The sequence below is a fragment of the Lonchura striata genome, chromosome 6 (genome assembly GCF_050655825.1).
Source record: "Lonchura striata isolate lonStrDom1 chromosome 6, ASM5065582v1, whole genome shotgun sequence".
NCBI classification, from domain to species: Eukaryota; Metazoa; Chordata; class Aves; order Passeriformes; family Estrildidae; genus Lonchura; species Lonchura striata.
Window position 1 is genome coordinate 23,203,299 of NC_140708.1, and position 27,651 is coordinate 23,230,949.

The 27,651-nt window shown below is 39.1% G+C and overlaps 2 protein-coding genes across 11 annotated transcripts in view; one reads left to right on the top strand and one right to left on the bottom strand.

Annotated features, from left to right (window-relative positions):
• The window catches only part of FRMPD2 (FERM and PDZ domain containing 2), a 70,365-nt gene extending 69,123 nt beyond the window's left edge, over positions 1–1,242 (bottom strand). For all 3 annotated transcript variants that reach the window (XM_085583614.1, XM_085583615.1, XM_085583613.1), the window contains exon 1: positions 24–1,242. The gene's annotated coding sequence lies outside the window, so the exon portion shown is untranslated. The remainder of the gene's footprint in view (positions 1–23) is intronic.
• The window catches only part of MAPK8 (mitogen-activated protein kinase 8), a 71,475-nt gene that overhangs the window by 23,098 nt on the left and 20,726 nt on the right, over positions 1–27,651 (top strand). For 4 of the 8 annotated variants that reach the window (XM_021539193.4, XM_085583630.1, XM_021539112.4 and 1 more), the window contains exons 1-3: positions 8,540–8,656; positions 24,521–24,687; positions 27,278–27,407. In XM_021539193.4, the coding sequence (XP_021394868.1) occupies positions 24,566–24,687; positions 27,278–27,407 (252 nt within the window). In that variant the 5' untranslated portion in view covers positions 8,540–8,656; positions 24,521–24,565. Of the gene's footprint in view, positions 1–8,462; positions 8,487–8,539; positions 8,657–10,596; positions 10,726–24,520; positions 24,688–27,277; positions 27,408–27,651 lie in introns of those variants that run through there. The other 4 variants (XM_085583631.1, XM_085583627.1, XM_085583629.1 and 1 more) reach the window with 3 other exon arrangements.

A 27,651-nucleotide genomic window follows, 5' to 3' on the forward strand; every position in this document is an offset into this window, starting at 1 on the left:
AAGAGAAATACGTAAGAACCTACCTGTACAAGTTGGACAGATGCCGCATCCAGAATAGTCTGTAATCTTCTATGTTTTTGCCCAATAATGATTTAGACCATAATAGTTTTAAATATAACATTAAACATATTCACGACTTGATTGGACTTCTGTTTCTTGGATTTTTCTCTCCTTCTCTTTCTTACCTTCTCTCTTCTCTCTTTCCCCCTTTCTTCCTTTCTTTCTATTGCTTTGTTTGTATCTTGTAACTAAGCACTGTGTGGTCTGGCAAGTGGCTAAGCAAGTGAACAGTGAGGTTCCTTCTCTTACAAGCAAGCCAAACCTAGCAGCTCCTGGTTTGAAGTTGAGGGCAACATCATGTCTGCTAAGGCTGTTTACACTCCTTCCTTTTTTATTTTTTCTGTCTTTTTTAATTTTTTCTCTTTTTTTGTTTTGTTTTTTTTCCCCTGGTAGTTCACTTGCCAGGTAATGAGAATCAGCTTTGAGGAAGTGGCTCAGTGTAAGTCTCTGGGTCTGTCAACTTACAAGGACTCAATTGGATTACCTGACGCACACGGGAGCATTAGATCTAAACCCCATGGACTGATGTCACTTTCAGCCCCTGGCCAATCCAGGGAGCAACAGCACAACCAAAGCAGGGACTGATGGTCTAGGGGTGAATGTGTCATTTGTGAGCAGCAAAATCCTTCAGACTCAATAAACAAGGCAGTTCAGATTTTGATGGGTCTACCTGGCATGAAAATACGCTAACCAAAAACTGAAGGAAGGAAATTTGATCATTTTTTAATATTGCCTAGTCTGAAATTTTTTTTTGTTAATTATAGCAGGGTGCAGCTGTGCTCAGAGCAGGGAAGAGGGAGCTCTTGAGATGCTGCAGGGCAACTGTGAGCTGGCTGTAAGAAAGTGAAGGGAACAAAACCTTAATAAAACAGAAGAGAGTTCTACTGGACTTGTTCAGTAAACCCTTCACATTAGTTAGTCCTCCATTTTTCCCTGCTCTGTTTCTCTTTAATTCTATTTTTTTTATGTTTTTGTATAAGTCCACAGATCTTCATTTGTTTACTCATTCTCCCTATATTTTGTCCCTGAACAATGGAATTTACAAATGCATTTCCATCTACAATCCTTAAAGCAATATCTCATAGATAATTGTAGTGTAGATTTCTCTGTTCATTTTCAAAATGAAAATCTTGTATTTCTTTCATTGCATAACTGCATGCAACTAGTAATTAAAGCTCAACATGACCAAAAAAAAAAAAAAAAAAAAAAAAAAAGAACAAACCAGCCTTATATATTTCCTTTTTTCTTTCTCAGTCACTGTGAATATTGCCACTTTTCTCCCTAGCCCACACTCTGGATTTCACATTCAGTTTGGTCAACCCTTCCAGTGTGTAAGTGTTGATGTGTGCTTTTGAGGAAAATATACAAGCTATGGTCTTCTTTATTTATCTTTAAAGAAAATTTATTCATGTTTTCATCATCTCAGTGACTGTAAATCCCTCCATTTTGACACTTGGAAGTGCAATATTACCTTATCCAAAATGTCGCAGAAAACATATATTTTGCTGAATTCTCCCACTGGGTACATCCATCCTTTCATATCCTTCTCTGGTCCTTTCAGTTTGTAGCAGCAAAATAAAACTATTTTTCATAAATTCTGGCTTGGTCCAGAGGTCATAAATCTGATCTGACAGGCAGTCTAACAGGACTGCAGGCAGGAATAAAAATAGAATGAAAGGTCTCACATCTGAGATGTCCCAAACAGAACATGCTGGAGTTGGAAAACCAACATTTATTGATGGTTATTGATAAACCTTATTGATAAACCTTACCACCTGTGCAAAAGAAGCTATTTGTTGCCTTCTCCTGTGATCACAAGGCTGATACTGCTCTTCATTTTTTGAATTTGTGGATCCAGATACCAACACATCAGCCAAAAGGCTATTAATGAAAAAAATAAAATCTGAGCATTGATGCAACTCGGGAAGCATTTTGCTTCTTGTCTGATACAGTCACACTAGCAGGACAGAAGCAACACAGAAGTTTGTGACTGCTCCTTCCCCAGTGATGAGTGGGGAAGAGACAGGAAGTTATTTTTAGTGGTGCATTTGTAGCTACCAGATTTGATTTAAGCAGGTGTATGTATAATGCTGTTTGTGGACTTAACCGGGGGTGTGGCTTGTTGAATCATTTTGCTAGAAATAATGTGTTTTGTGAACATTCTCCTGTTAAATCAGGTAGAAATGCTGATTTGATTAACTAATCAAAGTTCCTAAAGACTTTATGTTCTATTGCTTTAAGAAAACACTTGATTATTCTTCTCATGGAAACATGCAATTGCAAACCTGTGGTAGTTCAGCTGGCATAACTAGCAATTCCAAATTTGTGAGATCAAATTCTCACCCATGGTTCCTTTATTCTTGAAAGTCATTGAAAGCAGCTGTTTTAAAAAATCACTTGCAACATACTGATTTGAACCAAAGCAGTATTTCAGACTCATAAACAAAAAATATTCAGTATGAGAGCTTCAGCTGAATTACTTTTGCTCATCTATTGAATCCTCACTGTGTACAGGTGACATACATGTAATTGCAGCAAAGTTTATGTAACTAGATCACTATGAAAGAAGGTTAACAAGATGAAAGGCTATTTATCCCAGTGAAGGAACTGCTGGATGGAGGCTTAGGATCTCCCTTATGTTCCTCCCAGCTTTCTGAGAACCAGCAATGTCTAGAATCCAATTATTCTCTGACATTAATGCCTTTTTATCCCACAGAAGCTGAAGTGTGGGAAGCTCTTAAAGTTTACATAAAGGTGAAGATTACTATTTACTTCTCAGCTGATGATGGTACAAGCAAGCTGTCAAAACTACAACCACAGCTCAGGCCTCTGGTTTCTGTAAAACACAGAAGACTTCTGTTACTTCTCTTAGGTTATAACTAGTTTTACTTTGGAGTCCCATTGAATGGATCACGGACTGCATGAGCTGTTAGAGCTTGAGATTTTAGAAAAATCAGGGAATCCCTCTTTTGATTTGGATCTTCTTAAGTCATACACCAGGACCTAACCACTTCTGATAGTATACTTCCATGCATCATCCTTATGTTCACTAGATGTACAAATAAAGTTTAATTTCCATCATGGTTTCTAAGCAGATGGTCCAGTCATCTATATTTAGCTTAGCAAAATAATACAGGGAGGTGAGTCTATGCTCTCATTCTGCTCTTCGCTGTCAGGAGTGTTTCACAGCGGTATCTTCGGAGGAATTACATCTGATCTGTATAACCCTAAGCTCAGTTAAAAAAATAAATTAAAAATGCAAGAGTCCAGTATCTGAACAGCCTTTTTCCCTATAAGAAATAATTCCTAAGGTAATTTTAAAAATACCACTAAACTGGGAGTGGAGGTATGTTGGAGTTTATTTCTAAGTTCGTGTTTGAAGAGTGCAGGAAGGCAGCATAACTCTTATTGCCACTCATGACAGCAACCAGTTCTCATTAAGAAAATTGTCTTTAGCTGGCAAAGTCTGGCTCAAACCTCTGGAGTTCCTAAATCTTTAGAAACTTATGAATGGATGAGACCCAATTAAAATCCCTCCACAAACAATTTCCATTTGGCTGAATACATCTAAGGATTGCACATACTTTGATACCTATTTACTCAGTGCAACAATTAAAACAAATTGTCTGTACATGGAATTATGGCAGCTGAGGAAGAACTTTTCAGGAACAACAAAGGGCTTAATAGCATTAATGGTATTTGAGAGAACAAAATTTATTGACTAGATGTGCAGAAATGTCTGAGCTTCAGTATCAGCTGTGAGCATGGCCCCACCTTCCCTTTCCCATCTGTAACCTGTCGCATGGTGCCCCATGGTGGCTGCTTGCCTCCTCTTACATTTGCTCAAGCCAGCAAGTGCTCCATTCAAATTGGTTACTAATAAACAAAAATATTTAATCCAGTTCATCATTATTTGCTAATAGTCAAGTGCATTTTGCAACTTTTCTAGTTTGTTTCTGTTACTAGCTCCATTTAAAGAGGAAATACAGGTTGCTCTAGGTGGTTACTTGGAGTGGATTTCATAGTGCTTAGCAAGACAGAATTAATTTTAAAATCTAGTTGTTACAATGTTTTCTTTCATTAGATTATTTTCATTGTTAAAAGGAAACATTTTAAATTCAGCTGTTTTCATCAGCAATTAGTATTTGTGATTTTTTTGTACACTTTTCCAGGCTGTAGTATGTCTATTCATTTGGGGTTTGCTAGTAAATTTCCATTTCACTTTCTTATGTGAAACCCAGCTTCTTTGTCACAACCAACGATGAAAAAAATATTTCCAAAAGATATTATTACCAAAAATGCTTTATTTATTTCTATTTGTATTACTTCCAGAATTTTCTAAAAACTTTCATACTTGGTATTGTCTTTCCACATATATCTGTCTTGCTTAGCGAACAATATTTATCAGTCTGTTTGCACAAGAGGGTATGGATGTTGATCCTGGCTGTGGCTTCTCAAGCCCTAGTTTGGAAAAACTGATTCCCCTGAGTACCCACAATTCCTACTGATCTCTTCTTGATGAAGCAGCTCTTTCAAACACGTTCCCTTTGACTGAGAGGATGGATGAAAAACCTTGCTTGTGCTCCAGAGTCCCTTCATGCTGCTGCCAGGGCTCTGCAATGCCTCTCCATCCCCTCAGACTGTTCCCAGCTGTAGCAGCGACGCCCAGATGATGTACCAGATGATCTGATGCTGGCAGTCAGCAGCAGATGCCAGCCAGCAGTGCAAGCTGAGGGCAGTAGAAAGCCTCAGTCTCTCAGTACCATTCCTGGGCAGCAGCACACCCTCAAGAGAGCGTCAGGGCAGCAAACCAGGGCCTCCAGAAGTCATCTGCTGCTGTCACCCCACTTCTCTGAGGAGCACTGCTGGTTGCTCAGGGAGCAGATGGAGCTGCCTCGCCCAGCTCCAGCACCTCTCCTGATGTGACAAGGTCTTTCCTCCTCAGTCTGCAGAGCAGTGAAGCGTTCTGCAAGGGCACATGCCTCGGATATCCTGTTTCTATTTTCAGCTTGTCTAAAAGTGCCTATAGACATAGTCAGGCATTTACTTGCAAAATAGCTATTGTGGTTTAAGCCACCTTGTGTCTGTCTGCTGAAAACAGTCCCACTCAGCTGAGTTACTATGTGTACTACGCTAATCCATTTTGGTGCAAATATAAATCACTATTCTTTACTATGGATGCTTTGTGAACAAAAAACTGCTCCTTATGTCTTTTGACCTGTTATTTTATGTTACGAAATCTCGTTTTTGACATTCTGATGTTTTTGACATCAAAATTTGTGTCAGACATTCAGATCTATTTCCTTGTCTCCGAAGATTTCAGTCTGAATTTTTTGCTTTGCAGTTTATAAACATCAATATGCTAAAAATTTGTTTACTACCCCAGGTATGGTAATTGGCAAGCTAATGAAAATATTAAAAGAAGACAAAACTACATTTTGGATGTAATTTCATGACTGCTGATTCCAAACACTTTAATGTTCATAAAACTACTTGTATACCAGTGCAGGGGAGTGAGAACGTTTGCAGTATTTTGATATAATTCAGATTTTAAATCTAAATTGACAATTTTTAAATCCAAATATTTATTAAACACTCAACAATTGCTTATTTTAAAGCAGCAGTCCAAATCCAAGACTATTGCTACATAAACACTGAAACTGATGAGGTAAGAGAATGATTAACAATTACATGTAGGCAGAGGTTGATTTTCATGTTCCAGACTGTTCACTGATTCAATTTTGGAGTTTCTATTACTAAACAAACCTGCTCATCAGATTGTCCTCATATATAAAATTTCATATTTATTTTGAAAAGGAAGATTCAAGTTCTGAGGTTTGTAATTTCCAGTATTTTTCCAAAGAGACGCTTACCACCTTTCAGCTTTTCTCATTATTTACTATACACCTTTTCAAACCCATCACCAAAACTCCTGTCAAGTTTATGTTGTTTTGGAGCCTCAGAAGGGCCAGTCCTTGCTGGAAAGACCTGGCCCCTGCAGGCAGCCACACTTCTTTCCACTGTCTATGAAGAAGTATGCATCTTCTGTCTGTTTGTTGGTATGTTCTGTCCTAATGAATTCATATTCCTGCTCTCTACTGTATTCTTCTAATCAGTTGAGAGGTCGAGAGAAAAATGGTAGCTTTGTTACAGCCTGTTTCAAAATACCTGTTTACTTTCATGGATATCAGGAATTTAGTTTTGTATTTTCTTGGATATCAGTCAGGACAATCCAGAAAACAGTTTCCACTCAGACATATGTAATAGAGGAGTTCATAATGTAGCCACAATATTTAAAAGAAAATACTTCTGCAATGCTTGAAAACAATACTATAGTGATGCTCAATGACATTCTCAAAGTTTCATTTTCTTATATAGGGATTTGTTTTGAAAATCATATTATCTTTATTTTTAAAGCAATATACTGGTAAACAGCAAATTTAGGGCATGAAATTTTTCCTTTCAGAGTTTTCCTTCATACTACCTTTACATATTTTCCAGCCTCTACTATCATGCTTTACAACGCCAATCTGATCTTTTTGTACAATTTTTCCATCATTATTTCTGTTGTATATCAGATTTACATTCAAGATGGCAATAAATACTGACTGTATATAAGGTTCTAAGGACTAGTTTTAAAAAGTCACTCAGAAATATGTCTCTTTCTAAAAGCATTAACTTTGTAAACTATAAAATCTTAAGCAGAGTTTGATTATACCTTAAAGGAGAAAAGAAATGTGACAAACTTGGATCCTCAGCAAAAGACCATATTATACTTTAAAGGGACTGTTCTGCTTCACTTGCAAATCTCTCTGCAATTTTACATCAGACGGGATGATCAGGAACAATGACTCTCCCAAAATCATTTGGAGTAACATCAGTTCTGTAAGGCCATGGGACTTGCTGCAAATAACTGACTTGGCTGAACATGTCACCTTAACTGTTTCTTACTGTGCAGAGACCAGAGGTTAACACTGCAAGTCTATGTGCCAACACAAATAAACATCTGAAGGTGCCATGACCTCAATCAGCCCCAGTCTGGAGGCTGTTTTAATTACCTGGCCAAGATGAAGATGACCTATGCAAATTAAGTTTTGCCTGCTGTGTACTTTGGGCATTCATATTGCCCCTTGAGCCTTCTGAGCTTTGCTCTTGGCATATGTAAACATGGAAGGCAGTGAAATGTCTGGGTCTGATCTAACACACTGCAATAAGAAAAAGCCTTGGAGCTAAAAGCTGGTTAATTCTGTTTGGGGGATGTCCCAAGGAAATGATCAGAGGTAATGTGGGAGGTGTGTCTTAAAAACAGAGCCCAGAGGCACCTAAGGTGGCAGAGTCCGAGCAGTAGTTTTTCAGTAGTTTTTGTTTTGTTGGGGTTTTTATGTGTAGGCATAAAGGAGGCATCATATATCTGTCTGAAGAAATCTGCAAAAGAACCACTTTAAAACAGGGCAAGAAATTGCTTAAATTAAGTGAGAATTTTAAGGGCAGCACACAGTGGTCTCACCAAAATGGGCATGAGTAGTGTATAGACAAAATTATGGAGGTGAAACTTTTAACACCAAAATAGTGGGCAAAACAGGAATATTCTAAAGCACTGCCTTTAGACTTAGCATGTAAAAGTCTATGCTTATTAAAGAGGCATAAAAGCTGTTATCAACAAAAATCTTGATACATTGGCATCTTCAAGAATGTGACACAGGCCACATGATTGACAGTGAATTAAATGTGAAATGTCCCTTTTCACAGTACCCTGTGCCTAACTGGCAGATATTATGCATTTTTAAATACTGCGTATAGGGCCTTTTTTTGCAATAAAAATATACAAAGGTTTCCTGCAGCTTGCTGATTGGCCTCCTTTTGTCTCTAAGCAGGGACTTTACTGAAGAAAAGAAAAAACAAAAATAAACAAAAAACCCAAACAACCCCAGACAATGACATACCAAGGAAAATATTTAAAGTCTAAGGAGAGAGTACTCATGTCAGGTGCCAGCAACCAAAGGCAATGTTATGAAAAAGTCAATAAAATTCCCCTAAAGATTTAGAGGGGAAAATGCACCAAAACAGACAGAAAACAAGAAGATGTTGCACCACTCCAGAAGCCCAATAGCGAGGTAAAGCACTGCCATGCCAGGCACGCAGCGGGAAGCCTGGAGCTGCCAAGGCCGTGAAAGATGTCAGCGAGCAGCCCCATGCCAGGGCGCCAGGGAGGGTGCCAGCGCACCGGCACAGAGCGCCAGGGCAAGGGCCTGGAAACCGGCAAATATGTCATGAAAGCCCCAGCAGGAAGAGAGGTCTGCCTGCCGGGCGTAATCCAGGAAAGGAACTGCTCCAGGGAAAGGCGCGGGGGAGGCAGAGCGATGCTGTTCCCTGCAGGGATGCGCGGCCCCGGGGCAGCCGCGGCGCCAAAGCCCCGCAGGGACGAGGTGGGAGCCGGGTGGGAGCCAGGCGGGGCCGGGCCGCGGGCAGCGCCGGGCCGGGCGGGGCGGGGCGAGCGCAGGGGCGGCGCAGCCGCAGCCGCGGCGGGCGGAGCGCGGAGCTGTGCGCGGCCCGGGCCCGCTCATTACTCAGCGGCCGAGGCCGGAGGCGGTGGTCGGTGAGCGGGGCCGGGGCCGCAGTCCCCGGGTGGCCGTGGGGAGCGGGGCGGCCGCGCGGTGCCGGGGCGGGCGGGCAGCGGCGGGGCCCGGGCCGGGCGGTTTTGTTTACGTTCCGGAGGGCGGGAAGGGAGCCGGGGCCGGGGCCGGCTGCGCCCTTGCCCGGGGAGGGCGGCGGTGCGGGGGCTCCGGCCCGGCCACCTTCCGGGGCCTCGGGAGAGGTGCGGTGGATAATGGCGGGGGCTCTTTGTTGGTGTGGCAGGAGGGGCAGGAGGCTCGGCGCGGGGCTCCTCCTCCTCCCGGGAGCGGGGGCACCGGGCAGGCCGCTCCGAATTCGGGGAAAGAGCCTTACAGGGCGGGGTGGTGGGAGTGCAGCCCTACCATGACCTTGTTCTTAAAAGCGCCTCTTGAAGCAAAAAATACTTCTCTGAAATAATATAGCTGCTCTAGATGCACGGGCTGGGGGTGACCGGCAATGTCTTTTGTTTTTTTTGCCTTTTAATTCTTAAATTTCTTTCAAAGAGGGGGACCTATCTCTTTGCAGAATTTCTTTTGCTTTTGATTTCTGTGTCGTTACATCCAGCTTTCCTTCCTGTTTCTTTATGCCTTTCTGCCTGGAGCAGTTCTATCAGTGAAGTTTGACCTAAGCTGCCTTAATAATAACCTACAAAAACAAATTCCACTTTATTATTTGTTCCACTCCCTAGGCTGCAGTAATGGTTTTGCACATACGGTGTTGTGTTGAATCTCGCTGTTGTACAGAACAGGCTTACTGAAGCCTTTCAGGCAATCGACAAATCCTACCCGCTTTGGCCTATCTGATAATACAAACACAAAGGGTGTTATGCTTGTTCGGGGCTGGAAAGTATTACCTGCCCTAGGGCATGTGCATGTGGAATTGAGCAAGCCTACTCATTGCAGCTGGGTTTTACTTACAGGTGTGGAGACTTAAGCAGTGATGGTGTTGCAGATCAGGTGAGACCTGGTCTCAGTTCTGGACGTGCCAACAAATGCACTTCCAGTGCAGAACAGTAACTGAGGTGCTTCATTACATGTCTGCGGGTACATCCGTGTGTTAGATAACTTGGAAATGGTTTAAACTGTAACATGAAATGAATCTGGGCCAAACTTATTTAAGGATGCTGTCAAAGTGATTTCACTGACTTACTTGAGTGTTCCTTGTATATAATGAAGGGAAGCTCTTCATTCTTCTAATAGTAGCTAATAAAAATGTTGAATTTCAGATAGTCCCCTGCTTTGATCTTGGTCTCTTGGCACAGCTGTCTTCCCTTTTTGCACCACTTGATTCAAAGATGTGTAATACAGGCTAGTGTGACAGTAAGGATGCATAACATGGGATGCCAGGCCAGGGACCAGACACATTGCAGACCATCTGCAGATCTTGATGGTCTTCAAGGCTAGCTGGGGAAAAGTGGGATAGGAGAAGAGAGAAGTATATGCTGAACAAAAACTAATTGCAGGGGATGTACAAAGTTGTACTCTGAAGCAAAGCATTTTAATGTCTTCCACTGCAAAAGTTCCCAAGGTTTTTGGACCACTGGCTTGCATAAGCTTTCAGTGTAATCTTGTGGGCTACCATATACTTCATGGAGTCCTCTAAATCAGAAATATTAGTAAGGTGATCTAAGAGGGTTTCAGGTCCTGCAGTTTTTGGACTGTGCATTCTAGGAAAAAAAAAGTTGCCTGTTATGTGTGGATTTTGTATTTTTACTTTTAACCCTGCTCTTTAAGGACCAAGGTATTTGGTGGGCTATTAGGTGTGCAGGTATAACCTTGTTTGCAAATGCCTTAGGTAGAATTCATATGCAAATATTAAGGAATAAATGTTGTATGGTGTTAGCAATTTATTTTCTGCCTGTTATTTACCTGAAATGACTATTTATTATATATGTGTTTTGCTTTCTTTTTCATCCTTCCTCAGCTGCCTAAATTATTTGGATGCTCACTGTTTAAAAGATGCATGGAAACTACACATAAATGCTCCTCATTTCTGAAGATTGATCCAGCATTCTGGACAAACACATATGTCCGTCTTAATATCCCCTAAAAAGTATGGTGTGCTATTTCTTAACCTTCATTTTCCATGCTCCCAATCCCTCTCCTTGACAATGAAAGTGCCCTGTATGTAGAGAGTTTTACTGTATTTGTTATTTTTAATAGATATAGTGTTCCACTTTTGAAATTAGACCAATCTTTATTTGAGCCTGTATTTTGTTTAATAAAGGCTGTTTACTGCTGTAAATTGTTCCTTTAAGAAACCCCTTAGTCCTTCATTCAAAACCTGCAGAAACAAGCTTCCATTTGTTTTGGAAAGACCTCTTGGTATTTGAAAGCTCTTTAAAAATCCAGTTAAGCCTACTTATATTGCTTGCCTGCTGTGAAATTCACCACAGTTTTGCCATGGAGTCTGAAATACTTTTAAAGGTGTTCTTGTATGTGAAGAGATAACGATCTTGGTGTACCGAGCTTATAATTAATAGCCACACATTTCTCCTTAACTTTAAATTATTTTTTCTTTGAAGTTGTTAAGGACTAATTCTTGATTCTTTTTCTGTTCCAAATTGATTCTGTTCAAGCTTGATGCTAAAATTGTTGCCCATATTGTCATTTTTGTTGTTGGATAAATGCTACTTGATATGTGAACAGATGGGATGCTTATTAATCATTCTTAGCTGAATATTGCAGACTAATGGTAAAATGAGGACTGACAGAAAAATATACTTCAGCTCAATGGTCAGTTGTGTTGGTAACAAAGCAATTACTGTATACAAGCTCATTTGTGTGTACACTTAAACCAAAAGGGCACACATTGATTCTGCAGTGCTACTGGACAGCCTGTTTGCTGTAATTGTTGATTTTTGAGTATTAAAGAAAAGACAAGCACACAAACTGACAACCGTCCATTACTTTACTAATGCTATATTAAGAATTTGAGTTTTTAATATATATATTATATAGATAAATATAAAGCATTCAGGAACCCAGTATTTATTCTTTGAACTATGGCTAAAGTGTCCCATCATTGTAGTCTGTATCCATTCAGACGTTTACCTTTCTCCTTATCTGCTGAACAAAAGTTGAGATGTCTCAAGTCTGGTGTTTCGATCTTTGTGAAATAAGAATGATGAGCAGGGGGTACCCTGTTTCTCACTGGAATCTCAAAAGGCATGGAACTGTCCATGTTTATAAAATTAAACGGATTCCTCAGCTGTTGGTTGCTGGCAGAAGAGGAGCTGGGGCTCCCTGTAGCCCTGAAGGGTAATTGGTGCCTGAGCAGCAGGTACGGGAGGAACTGTTCCAGCTGTGACACTCCCTGCAGGGCTGCTGGGAGCACACATCCCCCACTGTGGGACAGACCCACGGGGGAGTCCAGCCCTGCGTTCCAAGGTGGGTGGGGGCTCGTGTACCTGAGGATGCACAGAAGACTGGGTTTGCAACCTCAGGGATATCATGACTGCTGCATTTTACCAGCTTTAAGCAGGAGATTATAGAGGTGATGGAGCCACTTGCCGCTCTGAATGTATCAATAGCTGCAAGACATAAAAATGGAAGTTTGAGTAGGTTTTGAAGGAGTGAATGTCTTAAGTGTAGCAGTCAGCCCCTCCTATGGATCAAGAGCCCAGAAGGGCAGTGAAGTCTTCATCCATACAGACTTTAGACTCAACAAGGTCCAGAGCAGTCTGAGGGGAATACAAATTTGAAGTTCTACTTGTTTTGTAGATGATCTACAGAGGTTGCTTCCAAGCCATATTCTAATTCTTCTGTTTATGGATTTTAAAACTTCTGTTTACAAAGTAGCTTGAGGAAGTTGGCAAAACAAAGGCACAGTGATTTAGGTAAACCAGGTTGCTCAGAACTATTAGAAGTTGTGAAAGGGAAAGTAATGAGATATGATAAGGATTTTAGTTCAACTCTGATGGTGGCAATATGGATTTTTCTGCCCTTCACTGAACTTTCTAGCTGACTAGGCCAACAGTGCTTTCAGGCTAGCATAAAGGCCAAAAAAAGGGCTTATGGTACCTGTCAAGCCTGTGATCACTATGATGAACTTAAAAACCCATCTCCAACCAAAGAAACAGCAGCCAGTCAACAGCCTGGTAGCCAGCTCAAGTTAGTCCAGGTTTTGCTTTCTGTGTTGGAGGAACAAGTTGGCAGCTGCTGCTGCAGGGCTTTGATCTGCTGGGTGGGCGATGGTTCCTTTTGTGCTTAGCTGGAGTGTGGTTATCCCAGCAAGCAGCATCATGGAACAAACCAGCTCTGAGTTCCAGCTGGTCACAATAGCAGTCCATGACTATAGAGGGGCTGGCAGGACTAATGCTAGCTAGAAGAAAGGAAAAGGGTCATGGTAGATCCATAGATCTCTCTTTAATGCTTGTGCTGCCTTGAGAATATGTCCCTCATCTCAGTTGTTTCTCTAAGTTCTTACATATTTATCTATTTAGCAAAACCAACCAGAGGTCTTCGTGAAAGTGAGGTGAGCAGTACACACAGTTACAACCCAGAGTGTTTTATATCTTAACAAAGCAGCTGTCCTGGTATGAGCCTGTAGTATTTTAATATGTGAATGCAGCTGCTCATGTGTGACTCTTGAGAGAATTGTGTAAAAAATCTGGTGTTAGGGATGGCACATGTATGAGAATCCTAGATGTATTCTTTAGGAGCTTTAACACCTAAGATGATGTTGGAGTAAGTACGAGTCACAATGCTTACTTGCTGTACCATGTAAAAATACATAGTTTTGAAGAGGTAATCCTAATGTTAAGTTTTACTATGGAAACCGTAAAAGTGTATGCCATGGCTGACATGCCAACCAGCATAAATCTTGGTAAATTCTGGATTGTTCATTGTGTTTTGGATGGTGACAAACAGTCTGGTCATCTTCACAGAAGGAAGAGTAATAACATGATAACCTAAAAAGGTGTATTAGAAAGGTGTGGGCTAGGTTCCCTTGTTTCATTTCATGCCAAGAAGTGAATACTTGGGAGACACACAGAGAGAGGATGGTCCTTGTGCACGGCAGTAGCTCATTTAATGAGCAGTGAAGCCTTCCAGCAGTGGGTGACTTTTGTTTGCACAGTTGCAGCAGTACAAAACTCATCCTTGTTGAACAATAGACAGAGTTTCTTTTGCTGATTTTTTTTTTTTTAACATTACAAGGTTCTTGTGCCACTTAAGTGTCAAGATGGTGGAAGAAAAAAGTTCAGTTTATAATAAGATTATATTGGACATAAAAAGGTTTTGTTAATACTAGTATGGCATTGTGGGAAAATCACAACACCTTGATGTGATGAGAGCTATTTTATTCTCCCCCTATTTTAGTTTATTTGTGATTCTTAGGTTTCTTCAGAAAATTTCTCATCACAGCTCTTCGTAGGCATATCCACCAGTGCTAGTGTTCGGCAGTGCTTCTGAAGGCTAATATTCTTATTTAAAGAAAGAAGAGTCTCAAACTCTTACTATTTTTGGGAACTTCTGCCATATGGTAAGGAATATTTCTTTTTAATTTGGGTCAGCTGGCCTAGTTGTGTGCCCTCCCAGGATCTTGCCCACACCCAGCCCCTTAATGAGGGGAATGTTGGAGAGCTGATGCTGCCAGATCTGCTCAGTAATAGCCAGAACTCTGGTGTGTTATCAACCCCTTTGTAGGTGCCAGTGCAGAACACAGCACTGTGAGAGCTGCTGTGGGAAAAGGAGCTCCAGCTCAGGCAGGCCCTGTACAAGCTGTTAGCACAGAGGTGTTCCCATCACTCCTGACTGGAGCCCGGTGGCATGTCTGTCGTGGTGCCAGCTGACATTGGCTCTGCTGGACGTGGAGGAAGCTTCTGGCAGCTTCTCACAGAGCCACCCCTGTAGTCCCCTGCTACCAAGACCTGGCTATGCAAACCCCATGCACTGGGGCAGAGCATCAGGCACTATTGAAGTGTAAGAGAAATGGGACAACAGAACAGACTATTGCTATTAGTAAGTATTGGTATAGTTTCCTACAAATTTCCCAGAAAGCAGTTGCTTTATTTTGAAATGTCCTGCCTTCCTTCCCACCCCACTCACAAGAAATTTTTGTGCAAAGTATTGTATTGTGTTACAAGAGGTGTCTATGAAGGAATTCTTAGTGTTGAAGCTGTCATGTGCTGGAGTTTTTTGTTCCATTCTAAAGCTCTTATTATAGAGGTATTTCATGTCAAATACTTTACATGGGATTTCATAGCACATTAATCTGCTTGTATTTCACAGATAAATGCATGAATTAACAAAAGTAGCACATTCATAATTGGATTCTATGTTTTCGTAGCTGGGATTAAAGGTTAAAATTAATGTAGTTTTAAGACATTCTGAAAACTTTTTTCCCAGCTGTTACCCAAATCCTTCCTTCCTCTAATGTTCTATAGCTATTGTCCTTTTGATCACTGATATTTAATTACTATTTTAGGTCACTTGGTATCTTTTGTTTACTGTCATCTTTTAAAACAATTCAAGAACCATTTAATTTGGTTTTTTGCTGAAACATTCAGATTTATATGCTTTTTTCCCCTGCAAAAAGAGGTTAAAGAGCAAGCATTTCCTCCCACTCCAGGATTACTCTCAGGGTAGGATTTTGTTTCTAAACTTGTGCAGATCTCATTGAATCATTCTGAGTTACATTCACTGGTTCATTTTGCTGATGGTTTGCCTCTTTTTTGTTTTGCCAGTGGTCATTGGATGTACAGAGCTACCATATGAAGGCAGGCCTTTGTGGAATGGTGGGAATTAGTGGTCCCTTAAGTAGTCATCTGAAACAGTGTTGTGCCCAGATTAGTAATTTATTCTTTCCTTTTCAATTTTAAGTTATACATGGTTAAGTTTTTTCAAGTACCTGACTAAGCTGAATGGGCCGTGAAACATGATTCTGCTAAAAGGGAGCTACATAAGGCAGTATGGAATGGCATTCCCTTGAATGCAGTAGTTTCAGTCATGGCTTAGGCATGGTTATGATTAAATGTGTTTTCTGGGTCCAGCAGCAGGCACTTATATTGCACTTTCTATAGTTAAATCGGATGATTAAAATAGAACAGTTTGTTGAACTGTTGCTTTACTGAATTTTCACTGATTCCAGATTTTAAGAGCAGTATTTACAAAAAACCAAAACAAATTAAATTGACAAATAGTGCCCTGCAATAAACCTGAATATTATAAGCTTTGAAAAACATGAATACTGTGATTTTCTCCCCATTTACCATTCTTTTCTATTATCTTTCATTTGAAAAAGGATTAAGGAATTGAAAGATCCTTGTCTTATCCTATTATTTCTGAAAAAGAGAGTTTTGCTAAGAATAGCCTTTTAATCTGTTGTCGTAACAGCTTCTTTACCAAAATGTAGAGGTACACAAATTTTCTTTTGTTGAGGCTGTTATGGTTTATGATTTCTGTGACAAAACTGACCTGGAAGACACAACATCTTATTATATATTGTGATAATAGGATTCATCATGGAACCAATCTGTAGTGGAGCTTCATATGACATTACACTGAAGAAGCTGTAGAGATGCTCTCCTATCTAATGTAGCACAGCAGAGTTTGCAGAGTGATATGTTTTCTCTAGATATAGCACTACTCATTCTGATAATGCTTGTTCTAGAAAAATGCTACCTAATAAATTTATTCATGATTAATTAAAGTCACAGTTCAGGAGTCAATAAAAAAAAAGTCAAGAGGAAAGGTAGGATGAGAATGTTCATCATTAGAAATGCCAGTTTACATGCTGGTTAGTATTGCATGCTGCAGCCTGTCTGTCTCATTTACAGCCTCCTGGCATTTGAATCTAAAACCTTTTTTAAAGGGAATTGAAGATACTTTTCTAAAACAGTCTCTGCTGATGTCTAATGACTTAATAAAACAAGGATATTTAAGAATATAAGAACTCTGCAGTGTATTCCATTAGAAATACATAATTTTACTGTACAGCCTCTTATGTTAAGCTTTGTGTCACACGTAGCTTTATCAAATACAAATACAGCCTCCTGGAAAAACATGTAATACAGAATACCATATTCCAGCAGAGTGGCACTGTAGTAAACTAGATTAGAAGTGATCTGTAACTTGGTAAGAATTTGTTAAGTGCTGTTAGCCACAGGTGAGGTGAGGTTTTTCCAGAGAGGGTGCACTGGTATTCCAGAGCAGCTGTGTTGTAGGAGTTGACTGTGGGAAGTGCTGGGAAGTTGTATGTGTTGCTGTCTTACTTGCTGCTGATTTGGATTACCAGGACTGTGTCTATCACCAAAACCAACTTGAAAGCCTCAGATAAAGTTTGCGTAAATTTTAAGCTTTGTACCTCTTAGTGCGGCTTTCAGGAGGTTTAAGTATTTATGTTGATATCTTTCTCTAGAGATACCTTCATGTTTAGATTATGTACCTTTAAAGATATTATATTTCATAAACCTGGAAATCTGAATAGCACTTGGTGTTTGATAATGACAGATGATGAAGAAATGTGAGGTTTCATTTCCCTGTCACAAACAGGCAGACTTTCCTTGCTTAGAGGGGAGAGGGAAATGGCTGAAGGAATGGTAGATAAGCAAGCACAAATTTTCACCTTTTCATGGAGCTGATAGCATACGTTCACTTATTCACCTTTCTTTCCTTTCCCTCAGGCTACTGTTAAGTCTCTATATTATGAGTTATCTTTTCAATTTTCTGTTTTCTGAATCTTAGTTTTGTTTAACTTCCCATGTGATGAAGTTAGAGCTGCTGGTGGTTGTAGTGTGTGTTTTACCTAATTGGCAGGCAGGCCCAAAACAAAAAGTCTGGATAATTTCTTCTATGACCAGCTGCTTTAATCACAATTGTAAAAGAGAGATAAAACTGAGTAGCTTGAAGTGCCAGAAGCGAATCAGTTACCTGACTGGTTTAGGTAATATGTGTAAGATAAACAGAAACATACAGCCCATGTGGCTTTTTTCCTGTGCTTTATGTCAGTCTCTTTAATTGTCCTGTGCCATTAACAAACAGTGCCTTAACTCTTCATAAATTACTATTGAATGCATTTTTTTTAATTAAGTTGGATTAAGTGAAATCCTCTCAATAGGAAGTTTACTACTAAAAAACAAAAAATGTCTGTTTTGAAAAGAGAATCGCTGCAAAACTTACATCGTTTTAAAGTAAGTTATGTGGTGCATTTGTTACTTGGTTCATCAGTATCCTGCTTGTGCAAGGTGTGTGAAGTATTTTATCTGACTGTAAAGAATTCAGTTCTCAGATGAATTGAATTTCATATTAAAAAAAGCTAATGTTTTAGTGGTACCAGAAATTTTCTTATTTTGGGGGTTTTGCAAGAGATGTTTCACAATTTGCTTTAGAAATGTGCAGTAGTATTGATTTTTATGTAGAGTGTACTCAGAAGCTGTGAATGCAGGTTCAGCAGTTCAGCTGACCCTTGTTCAGCAGGCAGGATGAGAAAATACTGGTGTGTTGTACTTGGTTTGCATAAATGCTTGCTTTGAGCTTCTGAAGGAAATGTGATGTGGAGGTGCTGACTCTGCCTGTGCTCCATGGGGAGCAGTGTGTGAAATTACTGGTGGAGCTTGGATGCTCCTGTCTGTTCCAGCTGCCCCAGCAGTGCCAGGAAATTGCTCACCTGGAGCAGTGTTTAACAACAGGGGTTGTTTCTTGTGGCTTTCTGCGTGTTTGCATGTGATCTTACACTACCTGTTTATAGACAGTATCAGGATTTTGCTAGTTACAGTCTTAATTTTACTGCTGCCATTTGGAGGTCTTTGTCTTTCCTTACAGCTAAACAGCCCCTGTGCCATTAGTGACTTCTGACAGTATATCAGACTGTTCCAAGGTTCTTGAGACATGGAAGCGAAAAAGCTCAAGTTCCAGTTGCCTTATACAAAAATCCCTGTCTCCAACTTCAGGTTTCCCTAAGTTCAGGTTCAGCTGTTAATATTTTGGCACTGGTGACTGCACCTGTGAGTGATTGCTATTTCAGGCTGAAGAGTGTTTGAATGTAATTTGATGCAGGGAGTTCCAGAACTAGTGCAAAAAACATTATATTGAAAATTAGCTGTTTGAGCTCATTCCTGATTTTGTTATTAACCTTTTATTGTGAGTTTTGAAACCATTTGGAGTGAGGTTCCCAAAATAGCACAATCTTTAGTGGAAACATTTACTTTTGATTAGATGCTATAGTATTGATCAGAGAAGTCTGACAGGGGAAGCACTGGAGAACATGCCAGCTTCAAGTTCCTATCTTTGACTGACTCTGCAAATATAATCCCTGGGGCATCCCTGCTTCAGTGACACCGCAGAGCATGTCTGTCCTCAGTGTCAGTGAAATTGGCTTTTTCACGAGAGGGCGAGTAACAGCCTGGAAAGAGAAGATTCAAGGGGCTGCATTTGCCAGCAGCTGCTGCTGGAAGTTGTGCTTGGGAAATAAGTATGTTCCTCTTTCCTGAGTGTCAGTAATAATTCCCTTCTCCTGTTCCTCCCTTCAAAGCAAACAAGGAAGCTCCCAGTGTTAGTGGTGGCTGGGGATCAGGCTGTTTACCTGTGCTCCACCCAGTGCCATAGCTGCTGGCACAGCCCTTTCATGGGCTGGCTGAAGTGACTGAAAAAAGCAGCAAGTCAGCTGCTTTCAATTAAGATGAAAATCAAAACATGCATTTTTTGCATGGATAAAAAAAGATAGGTCCTTTTTTGCATGTATGTATGTTTTCTTTTAATAACTCCTAGCCTGTCTCTGAGCTGGAAGCTGGATTTCAGTAGATATGAAATTTAATGGACTCATTTTGCCCTGTTTCATTGTAGTTTATAACAGACATAAATAGTAGAGCGGGGAAGATTTAAAATGCAGGAAGCTCACTAAATGTAATTTAGATATAAAACAAAAAATTGCTAGTTGTTTTTTCTATGAAGAAGTTTCTCCTTTCCTGTCCCTCAAATTCTTCTACAACAGTATAAAAGGTAAAAGTTCAGCTATTTTTGTAAGAGACAAAAATAGAGGGCTGAGCACGGAGTCTGTTGAAGAATTTTTGATAAATTGAGTAGCATTTATCAGTACCTCTGGTGTTTCCCTAGAACATCCTCAGTTCATCCTCAGGGCACTTGGATTCTAATCTCCATCATCTTCATTGTATGCTTTACAGATGGGGTTAAAAGCCACCCAAATGTTCCTTTACTAATTCAGGTTCTGCTTTGTTGTTATTTTTGTCATGTTCTCCTTGGTAAATTTTAAATATTTATTTCTGTTTTGATTCAGAATCTGGAAAAACTCTTCAGTCAGTACTAATCAGGGTCAAAATTCTTGGGACCTTGTGGCTCTTGAGGCTCTTTTATATACTTATATATGGAACTGAGCATTGCAAGAAAGCTCCCTTTATGTAAGGTAATAGGATTACTTGTCTGTTCCAAACAGAACTGGAATCTGGGGAAAGACATCAGTTATGAAGACTAAAATCAGATTGTCAGACACTGTGAACCTGTGCTTTTTGAGTAGTAGGCACCTCCTTGTTATAAAAGGGCCTCCAGGTGACTTTTGGATTGCATCATTAAGTTCAGTCCATTGCAATTACTTTCAAATAGATGATCATCTATTTTATAGAAACTGTAATAAGGTGACTACTGGCCAAGAGAAGACTGCTGGAGTGGAGAAGGGGGTGGTTTATTTCCCTGTATGTCCTCCCCTTCTAGCAGACTCCTCAAATTACAGTAGCTATCTTAATAAGGTGAGATGGCAGATACCTATGAAGAAAACTGTATCTAGTTTCCTAGATGACTAGGAAAAGTCATCATGTGATCCAGCTGGAGCATGTTGTTAGTAACTATATGAACCTGCAAACTGCAACATTAAATTATGGCAAAGGTTGCATTTGTATTAGTGGATTTTGTTCATTGTTTATTAATTTAGGACTCTATGTAGTTGTTACCTGTTAAATTGTACCAAGGGCAGAGTTGGATTAACACAGAGCTCTAACTCTGTGCAAGAGATTTATCAATCTGGCAACAATGTTTGCCAAACCAGTGAAGTAATTCCTTTATTTAAACAGCCCATATTACACTTTATTAAGTTTCATTTGCTATTGTGTACTCAGGAATATTTTGCTTTATAGCCAAATTTATTTTTCTATACCAAACCTGTTATCTTTTTTGAAATTACCATCTTTAGTGGAGAAAGCCATCTGTTTATTGTTGAATACTCAACAGGTTCTGGGAATTCACGTAATTGGCTTTGAATTCTCCATATATAAATGGATATAAAAAATTTAACTGTCTTAAAGTTTAAAAAAATTAAATGTGTCTTAAATTTCTTGTCTTTGAGTAAACTGGAGCGGCACCTACCCTTTTCTGTTTGAACTTGAAAGCAGTAGGCAGGTCATTACATGGAAATCTAAATGTCCTCTTGTCTTCTTTTCCTGGTGAACACTGAGATCTAATGCTCACCTTTGCTTTACTGAATCTGTAACAAGTGAAGTTTGACTGCTTGGTGTAAAGAGTTTGGTTAAAATGTAGTTATTTTAAGAAACGTACCTGCGCTGTGCTTCTGACCTGAGCTTTACAAGAATCACTCCAGTATATTTGTGGTTTTGTTTAATAGTTGTAACCCGAGATCAGAGCTGTAGACTTTCAGTTTGTGCTGTGCCACTTGTCCTGTGCGTGGTGTGAGCAGGGCAGAGTTCTCTGTACCAGAGTTCTGTTAGCATTGGGAGTAGTTCAGGCAACTGTGTGGAGGTTGTTCAGCTTAAAACCATCTGATCTGTGAAAGTGTAATTTGAAAGCCATGCAAATCCTACAGTCATCAGTGACCATTCAGGCTTTTAGACATTTTTGGCATTTGTAATGGCTTAGTAATATCTTGCTGTGGTTTTCACACAGCTAATATTAAGTCCTTTTTCCAAATGCTTTATCTGCATTAATATTTAACAGAGCTGGAAGCATTGCAAAATACTACATTCAGTTTCGAGGGCAGCATGGACAAACAAAACATTAAAACCATTATTACTTCTGAGACTAATTGAATGAGCTATGAAATTACCTTTAGAAACAATTTTTTGTTTTCTAAATTTGAGCCTTTGACGCAAGCATATGTGAAAACTAGGCTGTGTTTGCACTACCCATTTAGCAGGTATCCAGAAACTTTTAAACCTGACAGCTGAAAATCAGACAAGCATTCAAAAACATGTAATGCATACAAATCAGCTTTGTGTGAACAGTATTTTCACAAATTAAATAAAATTCATTAATGCAAGAGCTCTGTATACACTGTCTATTTGTTTTGCATTCAGTAGCAAACTAGCATGTACTTGAAGAACTGTTGGAGTTTTCTAGGTCAAACACAGATTCCTACAGAACATTAATTTTCATGGTGGTAGATGCCTTCTAAATGGAGTTATTGAATCATCATTGATAGGTAGCTTATGTTGCTATATTATGTTGATTATATTACTATTTAATGTGTTAATATAGGTAATTGTTTTATTTTAAAATTGCCTTCTTCCATTTCTGTATCTCTCATAGTCTTCATTTTTTGTCAGTCCTACTTCTGAGCAGCGCCTGTAGTAATCTTTCACTGTAGCACAGGTAGACAGATTGCTGCTAGTTGGTGTTTCTGTTGTACCTCAGACATGTCTTGTCCCAAAGACTGTTTGCTGGCTTAGCATCCAAAGTTTCTTCCAAGACTTAGTCCACTTGATGCTTGCTTGTTTAGGAGAGGATTGCTTTAGAAGTCATGATCATGAAAACCGAGTCTGATTTAATGCAAAACTTGTATTTAATTATGGTTGTTCCCATCTCTCATTATTCTCATTTCTTATGTTTTGTTGTATTTTAGGGTATGAAAAGTATCTTCTCAGCTGTACTTCTTCACTGAAGTAGAAATAAGCTGAGTATATATAATTTGTTGCATAAAAGAGTACTCCTAGAGTAGGATACTATGCATTATAGCAAAGGATGAATCCTGGATTTTCATGTTGTGTTATCTAATGAAGGTATAAACCAGCACTTAGGAGCAGTCTTAGAGACTCAGCTGTACAGAGCAAATGTTTCTCTGCCTTTTAAGTTGGCAATATTCTGGCTTATTCTATTTCCTTATCCCTAGTGGAAAAATTATCACTGGGGTTCTGTTTCTTTGTCTGAACAGAAGAGACACCTCTCAAATGTATGGTTTTTGTCAGTTTTTAATGCAAGCTTTGAAGCTTTCCTGTTCATTGTCAATATATCTAGTGATGGGAGAGTGCAAAAGAGGTTGTAAAATATTTTGTGCTCTTATTTAAAGTGAGAGGTGCTTTTTTTTCACAAAACCTCTTTCCATTTCTGTTCCTCTGTATGCCTGGAATGCATGCATTCAGGTCACTGCCTAGGTGAAGTAACCTTGAGCATAATTATGCACTGTTTTCAAAGTGATCTCCAATTTCAAAAGCTCTGTTTGCAAGATTTGAGGTTGCCAAGCACAGCCAGAATGATACGGTGAGGACAGGCCTGGTGACTGTCTGTGCCACTGTCTGTGTCACTGCACAGCTGTGAGCCCCGATGGAGCCACGCTGGTGCCAGCTCTGCTCCTGACACCTTGCCTTCATTGCACTGCAGAGCCTGTCCTCAGAGGTACAGCTCTCTTACTCTGGAGGCCCCTTTGGAGCACTGACCAGGGGCAGTGTGTGTGTAAAAAGCATTGAATCAAACAGGTCTGGAATGAGTATCCAGTCATCTCTCTCTGCCTTCTAAAGAAATCAATTTATACACTCTGCAGAGACAAGTTTGCCAAATATATTTCTGTTGTTTATATAATTTTCCACTGCAAGTTTTTGTATTTTGTTGGTTTTTTTTTTTTTTTTTTTTTCTTTTTAAATCTGGCCATTTTTAAGGTTTTTAATGCACCTTCAGTAGGGCTTTTAAATTGAAAGCTGTACAAACAAATAATTAGCTCTTCTCTTTCCATAGTACCTTTCTATCCGAAACCCATCTGTTTCTCCAGTATACTTAGGCTGTACTGGATAAACATTTTTAACATATACTGTCCATACATTGTCCTGTAGCTTGATTAATAAATTTAATGTTTTCTGTATTAGAGACAAAATTTAGTGTTGAACTACAGCATTATACTCTCTTCCAGATATCTTGAGGTCAGCAAGTATATTAAGAACATTCTTGTTGAGACATGTTAAAGGTACATGCCTTTCTTTAAGCAGAAGCAAATGGTAAATAGATGCGTATTTGGGTATGAACAATGCTATACATGATTTCTTTACTATTTTAAACATACTTATTTTAAAGTTAGATGAAGACTTTTGGTCAGACTTCATTCTTAGTCTTATTCACTTGTGGAGGTGGAAGTGTCAGTGAAACAATTTATAAGTGTGCATACTTTTTAAGATTAGCTATGATACTTTCATAGATAAATGCTACTTGCATTTTCAGGGAGCATTATGTTTTATGCATCCATGTTTGTTTTTACAGCTGTATAAGGCTGTACAGAACTGAGGAATGGAAGTTGCTGACCACCTGAAGTCTTCTGAAGAACTGTTGAACTGTAGTTACTGTTAGCAAATTCAGAATAAAACTTACATCCAGCCTGGCAGATACCTTAGGTGATTTCACTCTGGATATAGTGTTACTTTTAATTCCTACATTTTTGTTGTGCTTCCTTGGATAATAGTGCTTAGGGCAATATGAAGAAATAGTAACCACACAGGAATATCTTACAATTCAGTTTTGAAATATTCTTATCTTGACTGACTGAGGGCTGCCAGTAAAAAATAACTTATATGTGCACTTGGGACTTATTGGTAAGTGTCTTGTGTTTCTTAAAAAGAGTTTTGCCTTATGTCACGTTACATATATTGTAAAATCTTAGTTTTTCCAATTTTATGTCTTTATAGGCCAGAAGAAAAATTTGGATGAAGTGAACTAACCAAGTTGCAGTCATGAGCAGGAGCAAGCGTGACAACAATTTCTATAGCGTTGAAATTGGGGACTCAACTTTCACCGTATTAAAACGGTATCAGAATTTGAAACCAATAGGATCAGGAGCACAAGGGATAGTATGGTAAGGTTTCTTTAAGATTTAAATTTACCTTTGTTTCCTTAATGTAGTTTTTTGAGGTGTTGTATGTTACAGAGCCAGGAGTGTGGAAAATTACCTTTTACAGGCAAAACAGCAATGGTAACTGCTGACCATTTTTCCTCAGCAAGGGCTTGCTGTTGCTTTTTGACCTGTTCAGCTTTAAAATTGATGACCTTCTGTGCAAATTCAGCCAGTTGTGCTGAGTCCTGTAAATTAATGGGGGAAAAAGGAACTGGATAAAGAAACTAATCCTAATCCTAAACCACACTGCTTGCTGTGAAACAAAAGCCAGAAATACTGTATATAATATTTTCTGCTTGTAAATGTTCACACTTTTTGAAGTTTGTTAGGAGTTTTTCACAATCCAAGTAGTCCTTGATACCAGTGAGTGAGCATTTGGGTGAGCACAATGGTTGTCATAGGAAGTACATGATGCAGTTTGGGAAAGTATGACCTGACGCCGTCATTCTTTGAATAAGAGCTCTAGTGTATGGACTGAAAAGTGTCCATTTGATTTAAGTTGTTGACAACTAGCTGCTTGTAGGCACTGTTTCCTGTGAAGTTGCATTGCCTCAAAGGCTTAACCTTCCTGGTAGCTTTCTTGAATATTTGAGAAAGATGTAAATATCACAGGACCTTGCATATTCTGCAGTTTATTGTAATTCTTAGGATGTAAACCAGGTACATAAAAATACAAAAGCATCAAGGAAGAGAAAGTTAGGGAAGAGCGTAATCTCAATTGTGTCACCTCTTTACTGTCTTGATCCTGTTTTTGATCAGTGTAGAGAAAATACGTGGTATTGGTGGGTTTCTAATTAATGTTTGTGTTTTAGCAGGATTAATAAAACAGTGTAGTAAGTGCAAATGGAAATTTGAAGAAAGTATGCTAGAAAGAGTTGTTTTTGAAATTGTAACTTCTGGCATTAAGATTACAGGTGTTAACTAGCAGCAACAGAATAACTGATCTGAATTTTATTTGCATATGTGTTAACATACTGAGGATGTAGACAGCTGCTTGACTAATTTGTTTAGTTGCTATAGAAATGCCAATAAAAGCTTTAGCTGTTATTGCTGTCCTTCTGATGGCCAGTTGTATGTTAACTACTGCCTGTTTTCCAAATTTATTGCCCTTCCTAGAGCAGAGATCCCAAAACTCACCAAGTAATTACTCTAGGGCCATTCTGTAATTGCTGCTGGTGGTGTAATTGAAGCCTTTTTAGTTAAATCACAGCTTACCCTGACAAGGCCTGCGGTTAAATCTTGCACATGTATATCCATACAGTGCAATTCTTTGGATTGGAGTTTTTGTTGTCAGTGGTGATGGTTTGTATTTGTTTCTTTTTTGTTTCTTTGTTTTTTGTTTTTTTGTGTGTGGTTTTGTTTTGTTTGTTTGTTTGTTGTTTTTTTTTGTTGTTGTAACTGATCCAACTTGATTTGGAGGACTATTAAGTAGATGGCCTTGTACTGAAACAGGCTCCAGGCTGCTGTTATGTACAGGGAATGCAGAAGTTTTAATACTAGAACAGGAGTCCCATGTTGGCCACCTTTCCTAAAATAATCCTTATCTTTGGTGTAGATGGGGGAATTCCAGATATAGTGGAAAATGTATATTAAAGGAAGTTATTAGACATGTTGTTCCCATTTTTTTTCTTTAGTAGTGTCTAGAGGTTTTGTTGATGATAAATTAGAAATCATTCAAGCCTACTTACTACATAGGCAATCCAGTTCTTAAAGTAGTGAGTTGAATTTAATAGATGCTACTGTTTAGTAGCAGATACTCTTCATTAGATTGGAGTACCATTCTTGAAAAGAGATACGAAAATAATATTTTCCCTGCTCAGACTTTTTTAGTAACTGATAAATATTTCCTGAGTCTGCATGGCAGTCAGCTGTTGTATTAGCTCTTACAGGAAAAACAAGCCATGCCTTCCTGTCCTGGAAATGTGATATGTAAGGGAGTTGTCTCCAATAACAGTTTTCACCAGTTAAACAGCCTGTGTTACTGAATTGTATGACAATGTTGGTATTAGTCTGCAAACAAAATGTTATGCTTTTTTTCACCAACTTAAAGCCAGTGACATCTAGAAGTTAAAGCTTTCTTCACAGTTTTTTGGCTTAACTTTGCTGTTATTATCATCAGGATGTTAAGCAACTAAATAATTGAAAGCATGGGACCTTTTTATTACCTACTTTTCCTGCCTTCTCCCTTTTAGTGTGAAGATTTTACATAAAATTCATGTGCTTTTTATGTTTCAAGTGTTTTGGATCTTTTGTAGATGGTCTGTTCTTGAGTGCCAATGAGTGGCAAGAACTCGGTATCTTTGGAAGCAGAAATACTGCATTATATTGTAAAGATTGTTATGTGTTAATGCTCTGAAGCTGGGAAATATTTTTAAATTTTGAATCCCTCAACATAAAAGAGCACTTTGCTATATCATATTCCTGAAGCTGGATAACACTCAAAATTTGGGGTTTCTGCAGACATGATATAAAGTAGCTAAAAATGTTTGCAACTGCCACAGCTTAAAGGACCTTGACACTAGGGATGTAATAATGTTATTTTTAATTACAGTGCAGCTTACGATGCCATCCTAGAGCGGAATGTTGCAATCAAGAAGTTAAGCCGACCGTTCCAGAACCAAACCCACGCTAAAAGAGCCTACAGAGAGCTTGTTCTTATGAAGTGCGTTAATCACAAAAATGTGAGTGCCGTGTCCTGCTTCAGATCTTGAAGAATTAACTGGAGGGTTATCCTTTGTAAAAGTCTGGAAAGTGACTTCAGAGATTTCCATTGCATAGTTGTATCTCCATGATAAATACAGAAGGGTCTTGCAGAAGAGCTATAATTGACTAGTTTTAATACCTGACCAATCTTTAAATACCCCCTTCAAACTCAGCAAGAGTCAGTGTTATATTGCTGAAATTTGCAAGTAGCTGTCAAATAAG